This window comes from Pocillopora verrucosa, chromosome 2, assembly GCF_036669915.1.
Source record: "Pocillopora verrucosa isolate sample1 chromosome 2, ASM3666991v2, whole genome shotgun sequence".
NCBI classification, from domain to species: Eukaryota; Metazoa; Cnidaria; class Anthozoa; order Scleractinia; family Pocilloporidae; genus Pocillopora; species Pocillopora verrucosa.
The window spans coordinates 3115731-3135980 of NC_089313.1; the positions used below are offsets into that span (position 1 = coordinate 3115731).

Below are 20250 nucleotides of genomic sequence, written 5' to 3' on the forward strand. Positions count from 1 at the left end.
AGAGACAGTGAAAGAGGTCAATCTTATGCTACTGGCGTGCCCTATGACGCTTACGTGATGTCTTCCGGATATCGATGAGTCACTTGTTTAGGAGACGCTCTTGACCTGCGCTGTGCATTTCTTCTAATTTTCCTCAGCGACCGGAAGAGAATGCGATACGTGTCCTTGAATTCGGTTCCTGAGAGAATAGATGAAAGGGTTTAGGGCCGAGTTGAGGTATCCCAGCATAAGTAGCGCGACGGATACTTCCGGTGGGGATTTAAAAAACACGTTTTACAAAGGCCAAAGACAGTGCTAGTTACACTGTAAGGAGGAAGCCAGCCGATGAACAATGCACAAACTATCACAGCAATTGTCTTAGTTCCTCTGAGATTTCGCTTAAAGTGTCTCTGATCGCGCGAGGAAGGGTGTCGGGCAATGTGGCAGGAAAAGAGTTTTTACCCTCACCCAGATCGTGGCATTGTTTCACGTTTTGTGCGATGCGATAAATCTTGAGAATAAATTCCGCGATGATCAGCAATGGTAGTATGAAGTGAAGGAGTTGCTTACAACTGAATAGGTGAACGTGATGTTGAAATTGCAGTAACCTCCAACAACGTAATGAGGCATACGTCGCCACCCCATGACAGGCAGTAAGCAGAACGCCAGGGAGTAGCACCATAGGAACACCACCACAATACGAGAGGTTCGGATGGATAAGAACTTCGCTTTGCGAAACCTTCTTAGCGGATCACTCAGGGTCTTGTATCGATCAATCGTAAAGACCAGGAGCGTCAGTATCGATGTAGGGACAATGAATAGATAATCGTTGTCCATACAATGCAGAGGTTTCGCTATGTTTCAGGCGCTGTTCTGGAGTAGGCTTTCAGCATCAAACGGCATTGCGAAAATGGCAGTTAACAGATCACAGAGGGCCAGTGAAAGAGATGAAAGACATGGCCGGTGAAGAGCGAGACTTTTATTCAGGCAAATTGCCATACATACGAGGCTGTTGCCGAGAAGGGAGAATGCGATAATCAAGGAATAACAGACGATGGAGATACTCACAAATACGGGGTTCCACGAAGAATTGATGTTCTCCTTGCCCAAAGAGGTATTGTTCATCATTGCTTTTGTGCTTCAGTCAAAGTGACCCCTTCGAATCAAAGCAGTCAAATTAAAATGAAGCAAAATTGAAAGCAATTATTAACAGCTCACAGATTAAGGCTCTAATGGAAATTAGAACCAAAACAAAATATGGACCCAATTTTGTCATAGAAACTAAGTGGGTGAGATAAAGTGGTCCTATTTGACACTGATTAAAAAACCGATAAAAGTAACTCTTTAACTTGAAAAGAAAAAAATGGTATGAAGTAAGGAAATTGGTTAAAGAGGTTTTCTCAACTTATTAGGGTTGAATGGCAATTATAACTAAATCTGACTTAGAAAGTGTTACATTCATTTGCCACTTTTTAAATCCATTTGCCAATTTTTGTGTTAGGTGGATTTACGGATTTATTGGTAATTCTAACTGAAACGAAAATTAATTCTAGGAAGTATCATTCACCTGAGAGCGACAGTCCTAAAAAGACCTTCCTTCGCATGAAATAAAAGCAGTAATGAGGAAATTAGTTGAAATCACTTTTTAACCTCTAAGGTACACATACAAAAAAAGCTTTTAGGGAAATCAAGATCAAAGAAAAAATTCATCAAAATTGTGATTGCCACGGCTATTTGATTAAATAACATGACGAGGTAAGTTTAACCTCAAATCTTTTTCAGTGAAGCGAGGTCTTGCCTGTATAAGGTTTTTTAACACATTTCCTTTAAAAAAAAAAAGAATCATCCATCAAATGTTGCAAGTTATGTCCGGAAAAGTATTTTCTCGAATGTCTTTTGGAATTGGCCCAGCCGAAAAAACGCACCAAAACATAAGCAAAGGTTGTTTCGCCAGGGGCTTTTAATCATCAGGTAATGGATAGCTGAAGATTTTAAGCGGCTAATAGAATCCAAAGCTCCAAATTGTTTGTTTTTGGCCCAAAATGCACGACTTATTAATTTTAGCACTTTTTTCATATTGATGAAATAAGAAATGGAATGAATTAATTGCTGAGTACATGCTGTCCATACCTTTATTTTTCTATTAAGCAATTATCTGCCAATGAAGGTGAATAAAGCAATTCTCATAAAAGTAATTCCATAAAAGCTCTTTTCTTTCGAGGGCTTTATAATCATTAATTCGTTATGTTGAAGTGGAACAAAAAGCGCTACTTTTTCGGAACTGTTTTCTCATTTTCTTAAAAACTTTAAAAGTTTTCAAGGTGCATGCCACCCACCTGTTTTTTCCCATTTTATCTTTTGCCTAAAGCACCCATCAATTATGTTTTGACAATATTTAAGTGTGTAAGATTCTTTGAGCGCAAAAAATATGTGCTACTATCACATGAAATGAACTGTATCGGGATTAAAAATGGCCATTCCAATTAATATTGAGGAGTTTACAGTTTTCAAATGTATATTTGTCTAGGCTGTTGAATTTGATAACAACTGGATGGTGACCATGAATTTTATTTTTTTTTATCTTGTACCTTTATTTGTATCAAGGAGAATACTCCATTTTCAAAGAGGGAATGAACGAAATTATGCCAAGTTTTCCTTTCAGATAAAACCTATTTCTATAAATATGCCTTTTCTTTATTATTGTTAAAAGCACTCGACTTCCATTGAAGACCGAAATCTTAAAATACTGGTAATTGCTTCAGACGTTTCTTACATTATTTTCTCTGGACTGACCAAAGAAACGCTAAACTATACATAAATAGCTATTTCAAAACACTAGTCAGTTACCTCTTGCAGGTGATGAAAGATTCGAAAAACATACCTTTCTTTTCCTTTTTTTTCAGAGAGACCCGGACTCGATAGCCAAGTGTTTCAATTTAACTCCTAACATCTCTTAGCAAATATGATCAGCTACGAGTTGCTTGTAGTATTTTAAACATCAATTGGTAAAAAGATATTCTTGTACTGAAACACTTTCAATGACACTTCAAGCTCTTTTAGGGTTTTTTCAAATGTTTCCGACAGCCGCCAACTTGCGGATATCTTCAAATAGTTTACCACTTGTGTTCTTTTTTTTTTTCTTTTTTACTTATTGCTTTTGGAGATAAGATGTGACAAAATGAACGCTTTTTTTAGCAAATGTCAAGTATTTTTCCTTTTTCTTTTGCTTCTTTGATTTATTTCAATCGACTGCTTTTGTTACATTTTCTAAATGATGTTGCAAAATTCTCTTGGGCAGATGATCATTCCCACGCATAAATGTTATTCGTAAAAACAAAGAATCAAACAGAGAAAGACCCTGGTTCACGATTGTAGGCTAGAAAGTCTAATAGTAAGAAATCACTGCAATTACATAATCACTGCGATCCATTGTAAGACAATCATTTCAACTGCTCGTAGCTACTCGTTACTTTCGATTCAAAAATCAATAATTATCTCAGCAGAACTTACGTACGTGACCCTATGGCAGGAAATGACAATTGAAAATTTCCACGCATCCTTTACATCTATTCGGTTACATCAAATAAAGCAATTGCACCCTCAAAAAAGTAAACATCATCGCCTTTCGGCTTCAAGTTAATAACTTGGTATTGACAGTTGGTGGTGCTTCCTCTGGGTCATATGAGAGAAAGAATATCATGGCGTGAAATGCAAAAGTCTTTCGACCAAAAATTTTACTCTCTTTTTAAAAGCTCAAGGTCTGAAAAACTGAAACGTATGGATCAAGTTTATTGAGTTTCTTATTTAATAATATTTGCTTGTATACGCTTGTAGAAGGACCCTAAAATAATTTTAATGTTAAAAATATCTGGATCAAGCGACACAATGTATTTTACTGACAATAAAATTTGTGGTAGTTTCTCTTACCTTAGAAATTACTTATTATGTAAATGTAGCTATAAATCATTTTATTCTGCTCCATATTTTGCTTCCAGAATAATTTGATCAGTGAGGTTTTTGGATCATTTAAGCCATTCTCTTTGTATGGACAGTTTTTAACAGTTTGGAAAAGAGATCACAAAGAAAACCAAGACTCGAAACCTTTAGAATTTTGCGTTAAAATGTTTCTGCTAGTTTCATTTCAAAGTAACAAGACTGAAGGTTGAGATGTTAATAAGTCGTATGTTTTTTTTAGAGTCTCTACACCAGTTCGAGGCTACAAGATAAATTGTGATGTTTTGTTTTGCGATGGGTCAGACTTTGACCAATTTATACTTTATACAATAAGAAAGTGTTTCTATTCTTAGTACTTTAGTACATCTGTTTCACTCCCCCTTCCCCAGTGATAAGGTCATTTGAACTAAAAACTGCACTTTTTGTTTTAATATGGTGGTTGGTGTTATTGCTTTGTTTCTTGTATAGACCCTCTTGAGAGTTAATTGAGATATCACGCGCGCTCCGCTTGGTCAAAACCTTGGATATAAGGATATAAAAAATGAGCAATATTTAAATAACTTTATTCAATTGTTTTTTTAGACAGACATTCTAATGATGAATTGCAGCCACTTAAAACATAATTTCCTATTTTTATGGCTTAGTTTTGAAAATTCTGCCTGTCATCTTTCAAGTTTACTTGAGAAAATCCGATTTAATATTCTCTAGTTTGCTTACCTATGCTATTATTGAAATGCTATTTTTTCCTTAAACTATTCTCTAGTTTCATGAGCTTATTTCATAATCACTCGCTCACTTCTAAAATTCGCAAATAAACTGAACTATTTTCTGGTAAACCTCTGTGGGGGCAATTGTATGGCGTGAAAACCAACAAAAGAATAAAGTATTTGCCTGAGCACATGGCTAAAATGGCTTTAAATTTTTTATCAACAGGTTAAGTTTTTAAAAAAACTGTGGTGCTGCGTCGGTGGGAGAGTATAGCAGTTGATTTAGTGTTAAAAACTGAGTTGAAAACTTAAATTAGCCACCGTAAAGGGTAGAAAAGCTCACGTTTCGAGCGTTAGCCCTTCGTCAGAGCGATGTTGTCTCCAGGCCACATTACATTACAATCACATTACAGCAGACCGCAATTGTAAAACTTTGTTTTAGAATTTCGGGTGTCGTGCATTGGTAGTAATTATCAGAAAAATATTTTGAAGGCTTTCGTCATCCATTAAATCTTCAAGGTAGACGTTTAACCAGTTGTTTAGAGAATTTTTCATTCAGTGAGTAAATAATGTTTATTAGCACGAGTTAACAAACCAATCAGAGTGTTTGGATCACCAATAGGGACCTTAAGCAGTCAGGACGGCAACGCCAAGGAAGACTTCGATTAAAAAAATGAAATTCTGCCTTTAGTTAGAATTGAAATTAATTTGCCGCCGCGGTTTCGGTTCGCAGACGACGCAAACTTCACGTCGTTGTTTTGCATGGGACTGCTAAGAAATGTACAAAGCTTTAAAACAAACGTGCTGAGCTATTGTTCCGCCGATTAGATCTTTTGTTTTTCCATGTCCTCGTTGCCGTCGCTGTCGTGGTTTGCTTAAGGCCCCTATTATTGTTGAAGGAGTATGAACGTGAACCATTCTCAACGTCTAGGGTTATTTGCACTTCTGGTGAAGTTTATTTACTCATTCAAATTTTAATCCGGACTACACGTTTTACTTAAAAACATTGAAAGGTCCATCTAGGATTTGTGTTATTAATTTGAAATTCATTTGGACTTCTTTCACCGATTAGTGCGACTTGTAATTCCTTTTTGGTATTTCCTCATTGAGAGGGGCATTGCGATTTTCGGTTTTGAGGTATTGGCTATTTTTTTAAATCGGTTTCTCGGTTTTTGTGCCAAAAAACTTTGGCGTTCATTTCGGTCTGCGGATTTTCCGTTTTTTAGCATTTGGTTTTCACTTTTCGTCAAAACTACCGAATGGTTTTCGATTTTTCCTGATTGAGTTCCGGTTACTCTTCGATCTGAGCGGCAATTATGCGCCTCCACTGATCTCGAATAGTTGTGAAACCTTTGTACGCTCGAAATCTCTGTTTACTCCACTTGCCACCACTGCATCGGATCGATTGATAACTGAGATGTGAAAAGTTATCGGTTTTGACGGTTCTGAATGCGGTTTTCGTTTTGATCGAATTTTTTGGCGGTTTTCGTTTTGATCGAATTTTTTGGCGGTTTTCGTTTTGATCGAATTTTTTGGCGGTTTTGCGGTATAAATGTTTTTTTCTACGCTGGGTTTTGTGGTTTCTAATAGACCTCAATGTCCCCCTCCTTATTGTGTTCACTTACACTTCAGCTTTCATTCAACCGCACCTGGAAGGCTGTGTTTGCTCAGCTAATAGACAAGTCATCTCCATTTGAATGCTCTGAATAACCTCTATTTTAAGACGTTTTGATATTTTTTTTTTCGTTCTAGGTGAAAGAACAGCAACCGTCTCAGAGGTCCATGACTAAAATGAAGACCTCATGCAGTCTTGTTTTGGCCATAATTTTCGCCGTATTTGTTATAGGTAGGTTTATCTATAGATCTGTATTATTGATTTAAGATTTAAATCTAATAATTTGAAATGTATTCATCATTAATTCTGCAGCTCTTTGTATCAACTTTGTAACTCTTTGATCTAAAAATCTATGTCGATAGACAAGCACTCATCACTTTCAGAATCACATTTCTTTGAAAGATATCGCATAAATCATTTTGCGGTGATGATTAAAAGAAAAAATTTCAGTTTTTAACTGAGATCAAAATCTCGGATACAAAGCGTAAACAATCGGTTGTCACAAATATTTCAGACTAAATAGGCGTCTAGAAAATTATCGAATGAAAGTAATTGATAAATTTAAGTCTAGTCTTACATGCCATCTAGCCAAAAACCCTCTTAACAAATCGCTTTCTGGTCACGAGATTTTCAAAAAATTTTCAAATTTCTTAATTTCATACGTGGAATAATATGTTTGTCTTTTACTCTGCTGTCGATATGGATTCAGCTGGGCCGATAGATCATCGTAAAGTTCTCCAAGTGAACATTTAGCATTGAATACTTTTCATGTCAGCAGCAAACGAGAAAGATTCGGCCTGTTGTAAATTTAAAGGAAATGGTAAATATTACTTTGCTTCTTGATACCAATTCTGGTTAGGGCTTTGAAGCGTTATCCTCAATTTCTCACAAATGACAGAATTTCTATGCATAACATTGTGAATTGATTTTATCAGCAGTTTTTCTGTTCACGAATTATGATAGAAAGATATGTTCATCCAGTCATGAAGCACAATGGCAAGTTAGAGGAAAGCTTCCAACACAAACCTTCTGATTTTCCTCGCCACTATTTGAAAGGACACATACAGTGTTGAGATTTGACGTGTTTTGAGATTCGAAAGACTAACCTGACTTTTCAACAATTGTCTTTAATGTGTCGGAGATTCTGAAACTTGCCTAGCAACCTGGCCGCCAACCTCTGGGGTCTGAAGTCAATTTGTCTCATTTTTTTCCGTTTTTTTTATCTTTTTGAACAATTAGGAGATAGACAGGATGGAATTCTCAACCCAAGTAATGAATATATTGTAGGTGGCGTATAGCGTTGTAAACAAAGCTGAGAAAAAAGAAAGAAAGTAAAAATAGAAAGCGGCTTTCTGCGAGCTCTGCATTCAGGTTTCGTTGCGGCCAGGTTACCAAGTTTTGTAAAAATCCTTTGTAAAATGGAGGTCACAGTCGATTATAGCACATTCCAAGACCATATTCGAACAGCCAGGTAACTCTGAAATTCCCAACCGTAGCAGTAACTTTGTATATTTACTTTTCAATGATAAAGATATGAAGCATATCTCTCAGTTAAATAACTGTATTACGGAATGAGTATGCGCAACTTGAAGTTATTTGACTGCTCTAAATTAAATTTTGCAGATACGAACATACTCTTTAGCTCGTAATCTTTCATATGTCGATGAACGAATTTGTTCCATAAGCTTGTAGTTACATAGGTAAAATGGAAAAAGTTTATGAGAGGTTTTCATTTCGTTCCTCATACTAGGTTATACAAAAGGGCGGCCAGATTTCTGCAACCTTGACGCCGAAGGTGGTCGTTGTATGGCATACCTGAGGAGGTATTACTTCGACCAAAATGCTGGCACTTGCAAAGAATTTATCTATGGCGGCTGTGAAGGCAACAGCAACAATTTTGAGTCACTGGCAGATTGTCAAAACACTTGTGGAATGAAGGAAACTCTGCGCTAGAGATGAAATAAGTTAAGCCTCATTGTGTAACACGCTTTCTCCATCAAGCCTTCGATGCCATTTTGTTCAGTTTTCAGACATATGTATCGTAGAACCGAGAGTACGAAAAAAAGTATTTTATCAGGACGGTAAACTTTGTTGAAGACTCAAGTAGTATTGAGCGAATTTGGTTGAAATTTCACAGAATAGATAAATAAAATGTTGAATCATCGTGGTAATACTGCTTTTAACTTCGAAAGCAAAATCATTTTCGCTAATTATGCCAAGGCGAAACTTTTATTGAAAGGGAAAAGAACTACTGACAGGCATGTGTGCCTGTTTAGCATGAAAAGTGATGTCAGGCTTTTTAAAGAGAACAAGCGTAAAATGGAAAAGGAAATCAATAGAAATACACATTTTCCGCGCAATCTTTTCGAAAACTACCCCAGCCCATCTCCTCTCGTCCTCGTCTCAACCTCGTCTCGTAATCGTGTCATCTTCGTTTCAATCTCATAGTATCGAAGTCTTGTTCGTGCCTCGATAATGGCTACTCTATCTTTCGCGTTTCCCTCGTCTTATATTCGTCTCCTTTTCGGCATGGCTCCGTCTCAACTTCGCCTTGACCTCTTGTCGCCTCCATCCATGGTCTTCACTCGGTGGTACTTTAAACGTCATTATATGAGAAGCGAAAACCCTAGACGCACTGTGGCTCCTCCAAACCATCAAAGATTGATGGTTTGGACCATCAGAGCTTGTTTTTCATTATGAATAAGACACGTTAGACTCAGTTAAGCGTGAATTTAATTTATCCTGAGGTGATAGCTTTGTACAGCATGAAATTGATGTTAACTAACAAATTATAATTCTGACTCTTGTAACTTAAACCCTCATCGTGCGACCGAACATCCTGAATAGTGATACTATTTAATTGGGAGATTTCTCATCGTCGTTTGTTCTGTAGTTGTTTTTATTTCATTTTAAATTTTTGTGTTCAAGGATGAAACTAAAGAACGGATTTATTTGCGGTCCAGACATTTCACCACGGTGGAGTCGATTTCCAAGTAATCCAGCAGCCAATCACAGTCTGGGCTGCAGCAAGAGTTAAAATCACGGGCTGAAATAAAAAAAAAAAGATTCATCGTCATCAGTCTTACTGAGCTAACAGAATGTAAGGATTCTGATTGGTTGACGTGAGTACCAATGAAATGTGATGCACTGTTATAAGCGTTAACAGCTTCTCTTCTCCCAAATGTTTTTTGTTTTTGTTTTTTGCGAAGTTTTTCATACAGCTACATATTAACATTTCTGTCGTTAGTTTTGAGTGTCTTTTAGTGTTTTTGTTTTTGTTGTTTTTAGGTCGTTAAGTCTCACAGAATTTTTTCTCACATAGCAATAAAAAATGAGCAGATCTTACCATAGCTATTCCTCCTTCCGTAATCAGATTCTGCAAATGAAGTAGAAGAAGAAATGATTAGTGGAGGCTAAAAACTAAAACATGCAAGCTTATGAAAGACTATCGAACGGTGGGAATTAGACCCGAAATAAATTGAGTGGCTAGAAATGTGACATTCAATGTAGTTTTGATTGAGGGTTGCTTCCTGCATAAAACTCTTTACTTGGTCTTGTAGTTAAACTAGATATTTCCCACCTGACGTTATTGAGTGACTAGTGGCTATATCGGTTATTTAAATTGCCCCTTTTCTGTTCTTCAGAAATTCATAGAAATAGATAATCCTGAGATAGAAATTTGTCCACTCTGACCACGAAAAAAAATGGATGAGGAAATTATTTGGTCAAATGTATGGCCTTTTTGTTATCATAAGTCTGACCGGACTTTTCCGACCGATGAGAAGCGCCCTTAAATTAAAATTTATAAGCTCATTGCAACTGAGCAAAGTCCTTTGTACCTTTGTTTTTAAACTCTCTTGCAAGCAAGTTTGAGGCACCTACAATCAAAAAAAGGAAATGGTTAAAAACCAGGAGAGCAGATACTAACAGAGTACGAAATAAAATTCGGCAAAATGGTCTTAGTGCCAGCCGAAGGGCCTGCGCACATTTACACCCAGGGGTAGAGTAAAGTACATGAAGGATGAGCCTTTCCAAAATTGAAGCCTCAGCTATCATGGTCACGACTTGACACAATCTAAGCAAACAAGATTCGAATCAATTGCCCCAAGAACTTTTCTGCGATCTGCTTGATTTTTTGTGCCATTTAAGGTGAACTACTTACGTTTCTTGGTCACTGTACTACATGGAACGGATTTCAAATTGATGTGGTAGTGTTTCAAAAGTCCAAGCTCCTCGGCACAAGGCATTTCATTACGAGTTTCTGGAAAAAGCAAGAAACATGCATGGCAATTTGGAATAGAACTTGGCACTGTCTTCTAGGTAAATAATAAGAGTGGAAGTAATCTTTACAAAATCAAAAACTCGTAAATGAAAGGAAAGGTCCAGTTTTAAATTTAGTAACATTCACCTTAGACTTCTTTTTAGTCTTTTTGTGGACAATGATGTCAAACAAAAACTTCATCCGTTCAACGTACCACACCTTAATTATACTCATATTCTTTTAGGTTGAAACCAACTGCTTTCGAATTATTAATTTTTGAAACTATTCCAAGCTCTCAAATCATTTTCAAAAATTTTAGGCTAATAAGAAAATAGTAATGCGTTACAAAATCTTATCTTACCAAGCTCGTCTTCTTGTTCTCGTATATTCGCTCCTGTAATAAATCATAGAAAACCAGATTGTTCAGGGCGTTACTTTTGCCAATCGGTTTTGCATTTGTAGTGCACATATGAAGTAAATGAAGAAATAATAAAGAAAAAAGGATTCAGAATTTTCTCCTCTCGGAATAAAATACGTTTAATTGGCGTTGTAAATCTTTAGGAAAGATTCAATGTGATAGAGTAATTAAAATAGCTTCATTAATGCGAAACCTGCCAATTTTTTATATTACTGAAGCTCGCTAACAAGGTGGATCTTCATTGTCCTTAAATCGGGTGCAATTCTTCCACTTATTCTTTCGTTCTGTCCCTCTGAATTAGAAAATAACTTTCATTCTTCAAGTAACATACAGTTGTTGAAGGAACTGAATATATCAGTCAAAGTTGAAACAACGCCTTAGAACCTTGTAAGCCTATAATCTGAAAGGAAAAAAAATCATGGAGACGATGGAAGATTTTGCCATTTTTAAAAAGTAACTTGGTGGTGATATCTGAGGAAGTCTTTCACATAATCCCTCAAAATTTTATGAAAATAAATTTTCGTTCTCCCTCTAAACTGAAAAGAAATTGATAAGACATGATAGGCAAACTGCAACAGACTGAGAAGAAAATAAATTCACTTTGTCTTTGAATCAGGAAACAATAAATAAAAGTAAGTAAATGAAAATAAGTAAATATTTTCACTAGTACTAACGTGTATCTTGCAGCCATTCACTCTCTATTAAATCTAGGGAAAATAATTATGGTTAGTATTAAAGTTACAGGGTTAGAGCGGGGCATTAAAGCTATGTTTAGGTTGCCGTTAAATTCGGTTTCCTATAACTTACTACAAGGATTCATGATTGGCGATAATTTAGACTTTACTATGATGTTAGCTATGTCAGTTGCCTATGCCATAGCCCGTCTTTTTGTTAGTTAGTTACCCACATTCACACTTGATTATAGAAATTTCTCATATTACTTCGTAAGAAATTTCTAAGAGATGTAAAACTCCTCAGAGGATATATCAGTTTTAATTTACTGTAACTTTTGAGTGAAGAAAACTATTCCTACGCATGAAAACTCCCTATTCATAAATTTAATTCAAACTTTTTTGATGAATAAGGCATCAAAGCTTTTTTACCTCCAGAAAACCTTTTGCAGAGTTTGCTTTGAGTTGTGAATTTGCCGAGAAATGTGTAAATAACAGGTGCATTGGTGACCGGATTTTTGCAATTTATTACCTTTAATGAGTTCCAAAACAAAAAACAAAAATATGGATTGATTTGCCTTCTAACTTTCGTCATATTTATATTTTTTTCTCGGAAAAAAGACAAATTTTTCTAAGCTCTCTTGCTGCACAATGGTTTTGTTGAAACCTTTCCGAGACATTTTTGGTCCCTTTTGCATTAACATAAACAGTAAGTTTTATTCCAGACAAATCGACGTATCATTCGTATGGAAAGAACAAATCATCAAAGAGGCTTCTAGATATAATAATAAAAAAAAAAGGATGGAAAAGATAATAATCGTTGACTTCAAATAAAAAGCATGAACAGTTAAGCTACATTTCTAATGAGTTATTAACCATGACATATAAGGAAATTAAAAAAAAGGCTCGGGCGGAAAAAAAGTTGTAGAAAATTCGTTTTGAAGCATTAAAATAACTTTTGTTTATATTGTAAAATGTGGCAAACACTTATGCTGTAAACATTAAGATCCACATCAGGAAATTTTGAAGCATCTGAAAGAACTTTAAGTCTGCATCTCTTCCATAGATAAAACAAGTCGGAAAAGGGCGACAAATGCTCCTTTTCAAATTGTATGTGCTTCCTGCGCGAGATAGAAAAGAGGTTGCTTTTTTTGTAAAAGCGTGGAATAAATGGAAAAGAGCTAGTCTTTAATCACAAACTCCGTCGCAATAGATTACTAACGAGGATGTCAATTAGGTAAAAAACTTTTATATGTAGTGAGCGGGGGAAAAAAATCAAGTGATTTCTCTTATAAATTTTGTTCTAGTTTTGGATTAAATAGTTGAAGTTTAAAGTCAGACATCTTATAATGCAGTGTTTTGTATTTCCTATTTCCAAAAATGCAATCAAGAAAACCGTGTCCGTAGTTCTGGCTTTTAAAACTGGGGAAGGCTAATTGCACTTCACACTCAAAGAACAGCGGCGGTGATAGTAAGGAGAAAAAGTCTGTTATTTGGGTCAGAGTTAAAATAACTTGATACACAACAACTAATCCTGCATTGGTAAATCATGAATTATTAAATATATGTTTGACGCCTTGCTATGATAAAGTTCGCTCACTCTTTTCCTCCAGTTTCTGAAAGCAATATTTTCTAAAGGTGGAAAAAATAGGTATTTGATAAATTACCTCTAAACAATTATAACCAAGCTTGCCAAGTGTTAGGTTTTGCAATATCGTTATCGGAAATATTTCGTCATGTCATTTGTTTCTTTTCACGTGAGACATCTCATAATCGAAGTAGAATTTTTTTCCGTTATTCTGTTCAGCTTGAACATTAGAGGCCTAAATGTTTTTCAGATCACAAATTCCGGATTGTAATTTCAGTCGTACACCAAAATTATGTGTTAGGCTACGGAATTGTAACTCATGGCAGCTTTAGTTTAATTTAACAAGACCAAACTTCCAAAAGATGAAAAATTAAATTTCGATGTTTTGAGGCATTTGTTATCTAAGCGGAAATTTAGGGCAAACTTTGGAGAGCTTTTGTTTTTTTTATTTAATGGAGAGGAAAAGATTTTCGGTTTTTTTTCTCTTTTCATTTAACCTCCAAAATAAAAGTAATTTTATGTACTTTAGGGATTTTGTAATTTCTGCCACTCTCTTTTTTACTTAACGAGAGCAGTTTTAAAATAAGAATTTAGGCCTTACATTTCACAGATGAAAGCAATAAAAGAGTAATGGAGAAAACTCAATAGAGTTCATTACTGAGAAATATTAAAATTTCATTTAGCCAAAACAGAGAGTAATAGGTTTCTGATCTTTTGTCTTTACTGATTTTCTAAAGAGATCTTACTTAGTCTCCAAACTGGAATGACGCCCAAGGCGGAAAAACAATCGGTTAATGAAACGACGATTTCAAACTCTAGCCTAACAACCTCAAACTGTCTTCTTAAATTGCTTCTTTTTGATAAAGAACTCATCTGGAGCTCAAAGCTTGTTATGTTTGGGTTGCTTGGAGATCCGTATATCATTGAAAACCAGGTCAAGCTCATCGTTCAAGATTCTCTCATCTTTCCGTCTTTTTGTTAAATTCTTTAAATCAGATTCAAAAGTGAGTTAAATTGGATTTCTGTAAGACGTTCAAGATGTTCGTTGTAGTTTAATGTATTTTTCTTTTAATTTTTCATTTCGTGTGAAACGCAAAGTAATTATTACTTGTTATTCGAAGCGTCACTGGAATGGATTTTTGCTCCGATATCGAAATTACCTTCGACCGAGATTACTCAAGGAATATTTTTCTCTTTACTTAAGATATCTTAATTTGTCACATATAAGTTCTGCAATATTTCAAAATGTACATCAGCTGTCTAGTTTTTGTCTATCGTAGATCGCTTTTTAATTTTAAAGATAAACAAGGCAAAACGCGAAACTACAGTACAGTTCAGGCTTGGTCTGTAGAATTATAATTTATGTTCGCATAAAAGTAGAGACATACATTTTGAACGGAAATTTAGCCGATGAAATTCTCTTAAAATAATTGTTACGATTTAATCACTTCTTTAAATGGTATTTCACCCATTCGCTTATCATTTTTAGGAAGTATTTTGAAAAAGCTGTGGAATATTGGACTTAAATTTCTTCCAGTATAGCTCTTGTTTCTTGGAAATCTAACTAATTAAAAAATCGTATTTAAATAATGCGCAGTTTTGTACGGGTCTCTAAAAACGTCTGAGCGTCATTTTCAATAGCTTCTCGCGTCTGTTTTAAGTACTGTATGCATTTAAATTGTTCCTCCAAATGCAATTTTTGTGTTACGAAAAATTCATGTTCTCTATTAAGGAAAGATATTTGTTTCCCTCTTGTGGCCAACCATATCGTTATAGCTTTTTTCATATTGAATAAAATTTAAATCGCGCTATTGGTGGGATTAAGGATAAAGATTAATGTTTCTCAAAATATTTCTGAAGTTAATATTTTTCTGGGAGTAGAAGGTTTTCAAAAGTCTCACCTCTATCGTCGCTTGGAAAAGAACCTGCGAAAGGAGTCAAAATGAAATTAAATTTAACAGCATGAGAAAAAAGAGATCACAAAACCTTAATAAGAAAATGGCGCCAATGATTTTTCAACCACGATATTGATGTATATTTGTAAAAATACCCTTGCTCTCAAATGATAAAGAAGCTGATTGAAATATATAAAAACGAATTGCGATTAGATTCAGGACTAAAAATTTGTGGTAGTCTTAGATTTGATTTAAAACTCGATAAAATGAATCTGATCCGTATAAGTGAGTCCCTTTTACTGTTTCCTATCTTATTCAGGCATGGCTAGAAATTGAAGATTTCTTTTTCAATTTCAAAGCAATTTGTCAAGAAGTGGGACAGAGTAAAAGAAAAATAATCTTCTTTAAAACTTGTAAAAGAACGAAACTTGTCAGAAATGTGTTAGTTGTTAAGCAGGCTATGAATATTTTTAATGTTCTTCTTATTTATTTCTCAATCATTCCAACTTAACAGTAATAAAATAAAAAGAAAAAATAATTCTCAAAAAACTAAAATTGCTTCGCAGATAAGTCTGTTTAAAAAAATGCTTATTCGGAAAAACCAAAAAATAAAATTTCAATAAAGATGGAAATGAAATGTTAAAAACGGAAAAAAAAAGAAAATGAAAAGAATACAGATAACTAGCAGAAGACTCACATGTAATTGCAAACAAAGCGGCGAATATCACTAAGAATGCAAGTTTCTCCATGTTTTTGTTAGCGGTCTTGTGCTTTGGACTCCTGGTGTTGTCAGTTCTGCGTTCCTTTGGCTTTTGTGGTGCGGTGTAGTGTCACTCAGGTTTTATATTCTCCTGTCAGAGCCACGATTGCAAACAAATATATGATCTATGAATAGGGGGTATTTTTCTATTAGTGTGGTCAAGGAAATTAGTGGCAAAGTGACCCTAGGTTTCAAAATAGTATTAATTTCGCCTTTTCTATCTCCTCTTTCTTTTCATGAACCACCGCTGAGGCATTTGGTTGTATTCTCACGCCATTGGGAAGCCTATTGTGCAACCTTAAAAGCTCAAAGGAAGTTGGTTTATTTCTCTTAATTTCAAATCCATTCATAAAGAATGTCTTGAAAAATTGATGATCTTATTAATGATGTGAACGTGGGCAGAATGCGTTTATTTTAGAAGTCCAGTTAAAAAAGTTAAAATTTCTTCCTCATTGGCTCAGGAAATGACTATTTGTGATACACAAAAGCAGATAAGGATTTTTTTTCTTGATTGGTTATGGCCACAGCACCTCTAACCCTTTTTGACAAGGTCCTCTAAATTCCATAGATATTGCAGTCATTTTGTCAAGCTCTCGAGTTTATTTACTTAGCTCTGACGTGATCATAACTTTTCTACAAGTTAATCTTTATAATATCCTGATATAATTCGACCCCAATGCAGGCGAATTTTTCTTGATTATATCCTCCGTACAATCGCCCCCCCACCGGCAACACATAAAAATTTCACAAGCTGCTTTATTCATCCTCGGATTTGATCTTTTGTTCCGTTTATTAACCGATCCACACTCTACACTGTCTTAATTAAAAGAATCAGCGCCACGGCGCCGAGCGGGTGAACCCAAACCAACACACGACCACAGAAAGGCAAGACAATCAGATCTGAGCAACAATAAGCTATCACAAAAACTGAATCGCACGGGCTGATATGTTTATTTATACACCGACATCATAAGATCGGGAAGTCGTTAAATTCCCATGTCTTAGCCCAGCTGGGAATATGTATGTCGCGCTCATTAGAAATTTTCAGCGCGCTTCGTACAAGCTGTATTACAGGGCGGTTCTGGTCATGTTAATTCATTTACAAGTGTCGGTGGAAGTCCAAGAAAACAGTCCAATAGAGACAATACGGAAATTAGACCTCAGGAGATCCGTGACAAAGAAGGACAAATGAATATCACAGCTCACTGTAAGAAAACTTGCTGACTCTTCTATTGGGAAAACTCCCCGCAAAGCGCTAAGAAACAAGTGCTGCCGGGTGAACGCATAAACTTTGTGCGGTAAAAGTCTTGTCAAAATATACTTTTATCAAATGATAAGCGAGTTTTTAGATTTTAGTGCATCAGTTAAGAAATCTGCGATTTCAAGGGTGACAAGGAAGAATAAAGAAGATCCTTTAAATATTCCGAAATAAATGGCTGAGTATAAACGAAGAATTATTCCCTTTTTCTTTTTGTCGAGAATGATTGTTCAAAGTTAAAAAACTTCACATTGCTCGGAAAAATTAACTCTTTTTTCCCTCTGATGTGTTCCATTATCAAGGAAAGTAAATTGTCATTAGTACATCAGAGAAACTTTGAGTTGAGGAAAGAAAGAAGTCAAGTTCATTTCATCAGTGATTATCACTATCAAGTAAATGCATCAGTCAAAGGTAAATGACTCAATAAACAAATAATTTTTTTCTCAGAGAATCTTCTGGATTCGGAAATCCTTGCACGATATCAGCCTGATGACAGGGCTATAAAAATTCTGGAAAGTAAATTTCCGCCTCATATACGTCAGTAAGACTGGGTTTATTCAATCAAAAAAGAAAATATCTGTAAACATCGATTGTGTTCGAGATGACTACAAATCAACCACAACAAACAGGCCTATTGTTACCCAAGCAGGTGCAACGATAACGAACAAGATCGGTTTGGCGATAATCTCTTAAACAATGTACCAAGTAAGACAGGAGTCTTCTTTACTGAAGAAAAACTTTCTTTGTTTATGCCAAATAAAGACTATTTTGTCGGAAGACTTAGAGACGAGCGAAGCTCTCAAAGCAAAACATAGCTTGAAAGGTAAAACCTGAGTTTGTTTTCGCCAATTGTGGCTCGCTCAAGGAGACTTAATCAAAAAGCACTAGCGAGTTGTCAAACGAGAATTGTTTTGATCTGAGAAAGAGCCAAACATTTTTGTGATTACGAATCAGGGATAAATATCGCCTTTCGACGAGACAAAATCAAACCGCATCAGAAAATTGCTTTATTGAGAATTTTTTTCAACATATTTCTAATAAATTATTTATCAGTGATATGAATTAAATCGCAAAGTTTCATGGAGAAATGTGTGGGAAGGTAAAGGTCTATATACATTGAACTTGTAAGATTTACAAAAAAACCTACCCTAACGTTGTCCTCTTTAATCATAGACCATTACGATCAGAATTGATATCAACATTTTTGGTTGAAAGCTTTTTTAACACCAACGCTTACAAAAGTAATGAATTTCTTTTTATTTCATCAAGAATAAATTTAAAATTGAAGGAAAGAATGACTACATTCAAGGTTTGAAAGTTGTGTTGTCGCATAAAATACGACTCAAATTTTTCCGGTTTCTTCGATGAAATTCTTAGTGACTGATTTACGATTTCTTTCCTAGTTCCTTCTCCTTGCCTTTGATTTCGTTGGGATGTGACTCTCAGTCAATATCTCACCGATATTATTACTACGCTTCTCAATAGTAGTGCTTAGGTTCAGCCTTTGGTTGGTGTAGGTACTGTAAATATTCAGCACTCGTGTCGTGTTTTTTGCGAGGGTATTTTCAATAAAACAGTTTAAGATCATAACAGTCAAATATATTTTGAAATAAATCTCTCACATCGCTACTATTTGGCTTAAGTTGAAATAAGTGTTTTTTTCATGAAAGTTGTAACAAAGAAAATAAAAACATTTTAAATTCAGAAAGCAGGCTATTGCAGTGCTACCTACTTGGAAAAGAAATAGCTAACTTTCTGGCAGGTTTGAATTTTGACCATATAAACTAATTTTTTCTGCCCTATCTAATTGTGGCTTTAACTCCCAATACTTTTCAAACGAGATTTCAATTTTCTATGTTTTTTTTCTTCAAAGAAAATATCAAGTTTATTGCCTTACAGGAAATATTTTATTTCAATTCTTGTTTCACTTACCAAATTAGTTGCACTGTCCACTCAGCAAAGGGCAACCAGAGATTTACTCGTAACAAATTTCAGTCCTCCTTCAAAAAGTGCTTGGCCTTTGTAGTCAAGGAACAATAACGGCTCAAATGTTACAAAAAGAATCTTAATCGTATTCAAAATACAAATCGCTCCTCCCTTGCAACGCTGTGAAGCAAATAGCAGACGTCCTACGAAGTTAACTTTTATCTCTCATTTCCTCGATAAGCGATTCCTTAGAATGCCGGCGACACTTCGAAGCTACCGAAAACAACTTGTTAAAATTCTCAGCGAGGGCGGACAAAAGGTGCGAGTTTTGCCTTCTTTGCATACTTTATTACTGTCATTCACATGTTGGTTTGCACAGTCAATGTACAGAACGCCAAAAGAATAAGAATGTTCAGCTGCAAATGATGGAGCAATCAAGGCATTGGACAACTTTTTACAATAATAAATCTGCGGTTAAATCAAGGATCAAAAGGTCGCGAATTGAGAATGTTATCATTATATCCTTTAAAGAGCGCATAATTTACACCACCATCATTTGCGAAATGAGCTGCAGAAATATAGAAAGCTTTGGAACTCATCATAAGCACAACATTAAGAGTTATGGGGAGCATTTAGTCTTTTTAAGGATATCATCGTGCTCATTAACCATTCTGGATGAGAAGGAAACTGTTTTCGTACCAACTCCCGGGAAGAATCCTCAAAGTAATTCTTAGCGGTACTGTTTCCTCATAATAAGATAAAAGAGACAATGACATTAAAGTTAAGAACTTAAAACGGATTTTCGTTAAAAGTCGTTTTGAATTTGTATGGAAGAGTGTCACCAGGGAATAAATAGGGAAAGCGATATTAATGAGGGTGATAAGGTTGTATTACACCAGAGCTAAATGTAACTAACCCCTTTTGATAAACATCTCTCCTAAGCGGTGACGCGTTTACGAATCCTTTTCCTCTGTCAAGTGTTTTAGGCTTTATCAAATTAAATCACCAAAGCCATGTTTTTCTAATAATTTTAACTGAATATCGAGAGGGAATAAACCCACGTATAATTTAAGCTCAACTTATTAGAAACATATTCATGTTAAAGTACATTTCTCGTAAATTTCAGAAGAAAAAAAATAGTGATAAACTATCAAAATTTTGCTTAGTATATGGATTTAATTTGAATACCAGTATATTTGATTTTTGCATTGCAGTTAT

At 35.2% G+C, this 20250-nt stretch overlaps 1 protein-coding gene and 1 pseudogene across 3 annotated transcripts; both read right to left on the bottom strand.

The window, feature by feature from the left end:
• Positions 1–50: 50 nt before the first annotated feature.
• LOC131770391 (histamine H2 receptor-like) lies at positions 51–1104 on the bottom strand (annotated as a pseudogene).
• A 7867-nt stretch (positions 1105–8971) lies between these two features.
• LOC131770419 (uncharacterized) lies at positions 8972–19193 on the bottom strand. 3 transcript variants are annotated; one of them, XM_066162471.1, is made up of 9 exons: positions 19039–19193; positions 15786–15939; positions 15095–15118; positions 11609–11641; positions 10878–10910; positions 10418–10516; positions 10095–10133; positions 9602–9631; positions 8972–9301 (listed from the first exon to the last, which is right to left on the bottom strand). In XM_066162471.1, exons 2-9 carry the CDS (start codon positions 15835–15837, stop codon positions 9204–9206), a joined length of 408 nt encoding a protein of 135 aa, XP_066018568.1. In that variant the 5' UTR covers positions 15838–15939; positions 19039–19193; the 3' UTR covers positions 8972–9203. The 3 variants fall into 3 exon arrangements, with proteins under 3 accessions (XP_066018568.1, XP_058942112.2, XP_058942113.2); XM_059086129.2 differs by having other exon boundaries at positions 15786–15973; positions 19039–19178; XM_059086130.2 differs by lacking the exon at positions 11609–11641 and having other exon boundaries at positions 15786–15973; positions 19039–19180.
• Between the last annotated feature and the right edge of the window lie 1057 nt (positions 19194–20250).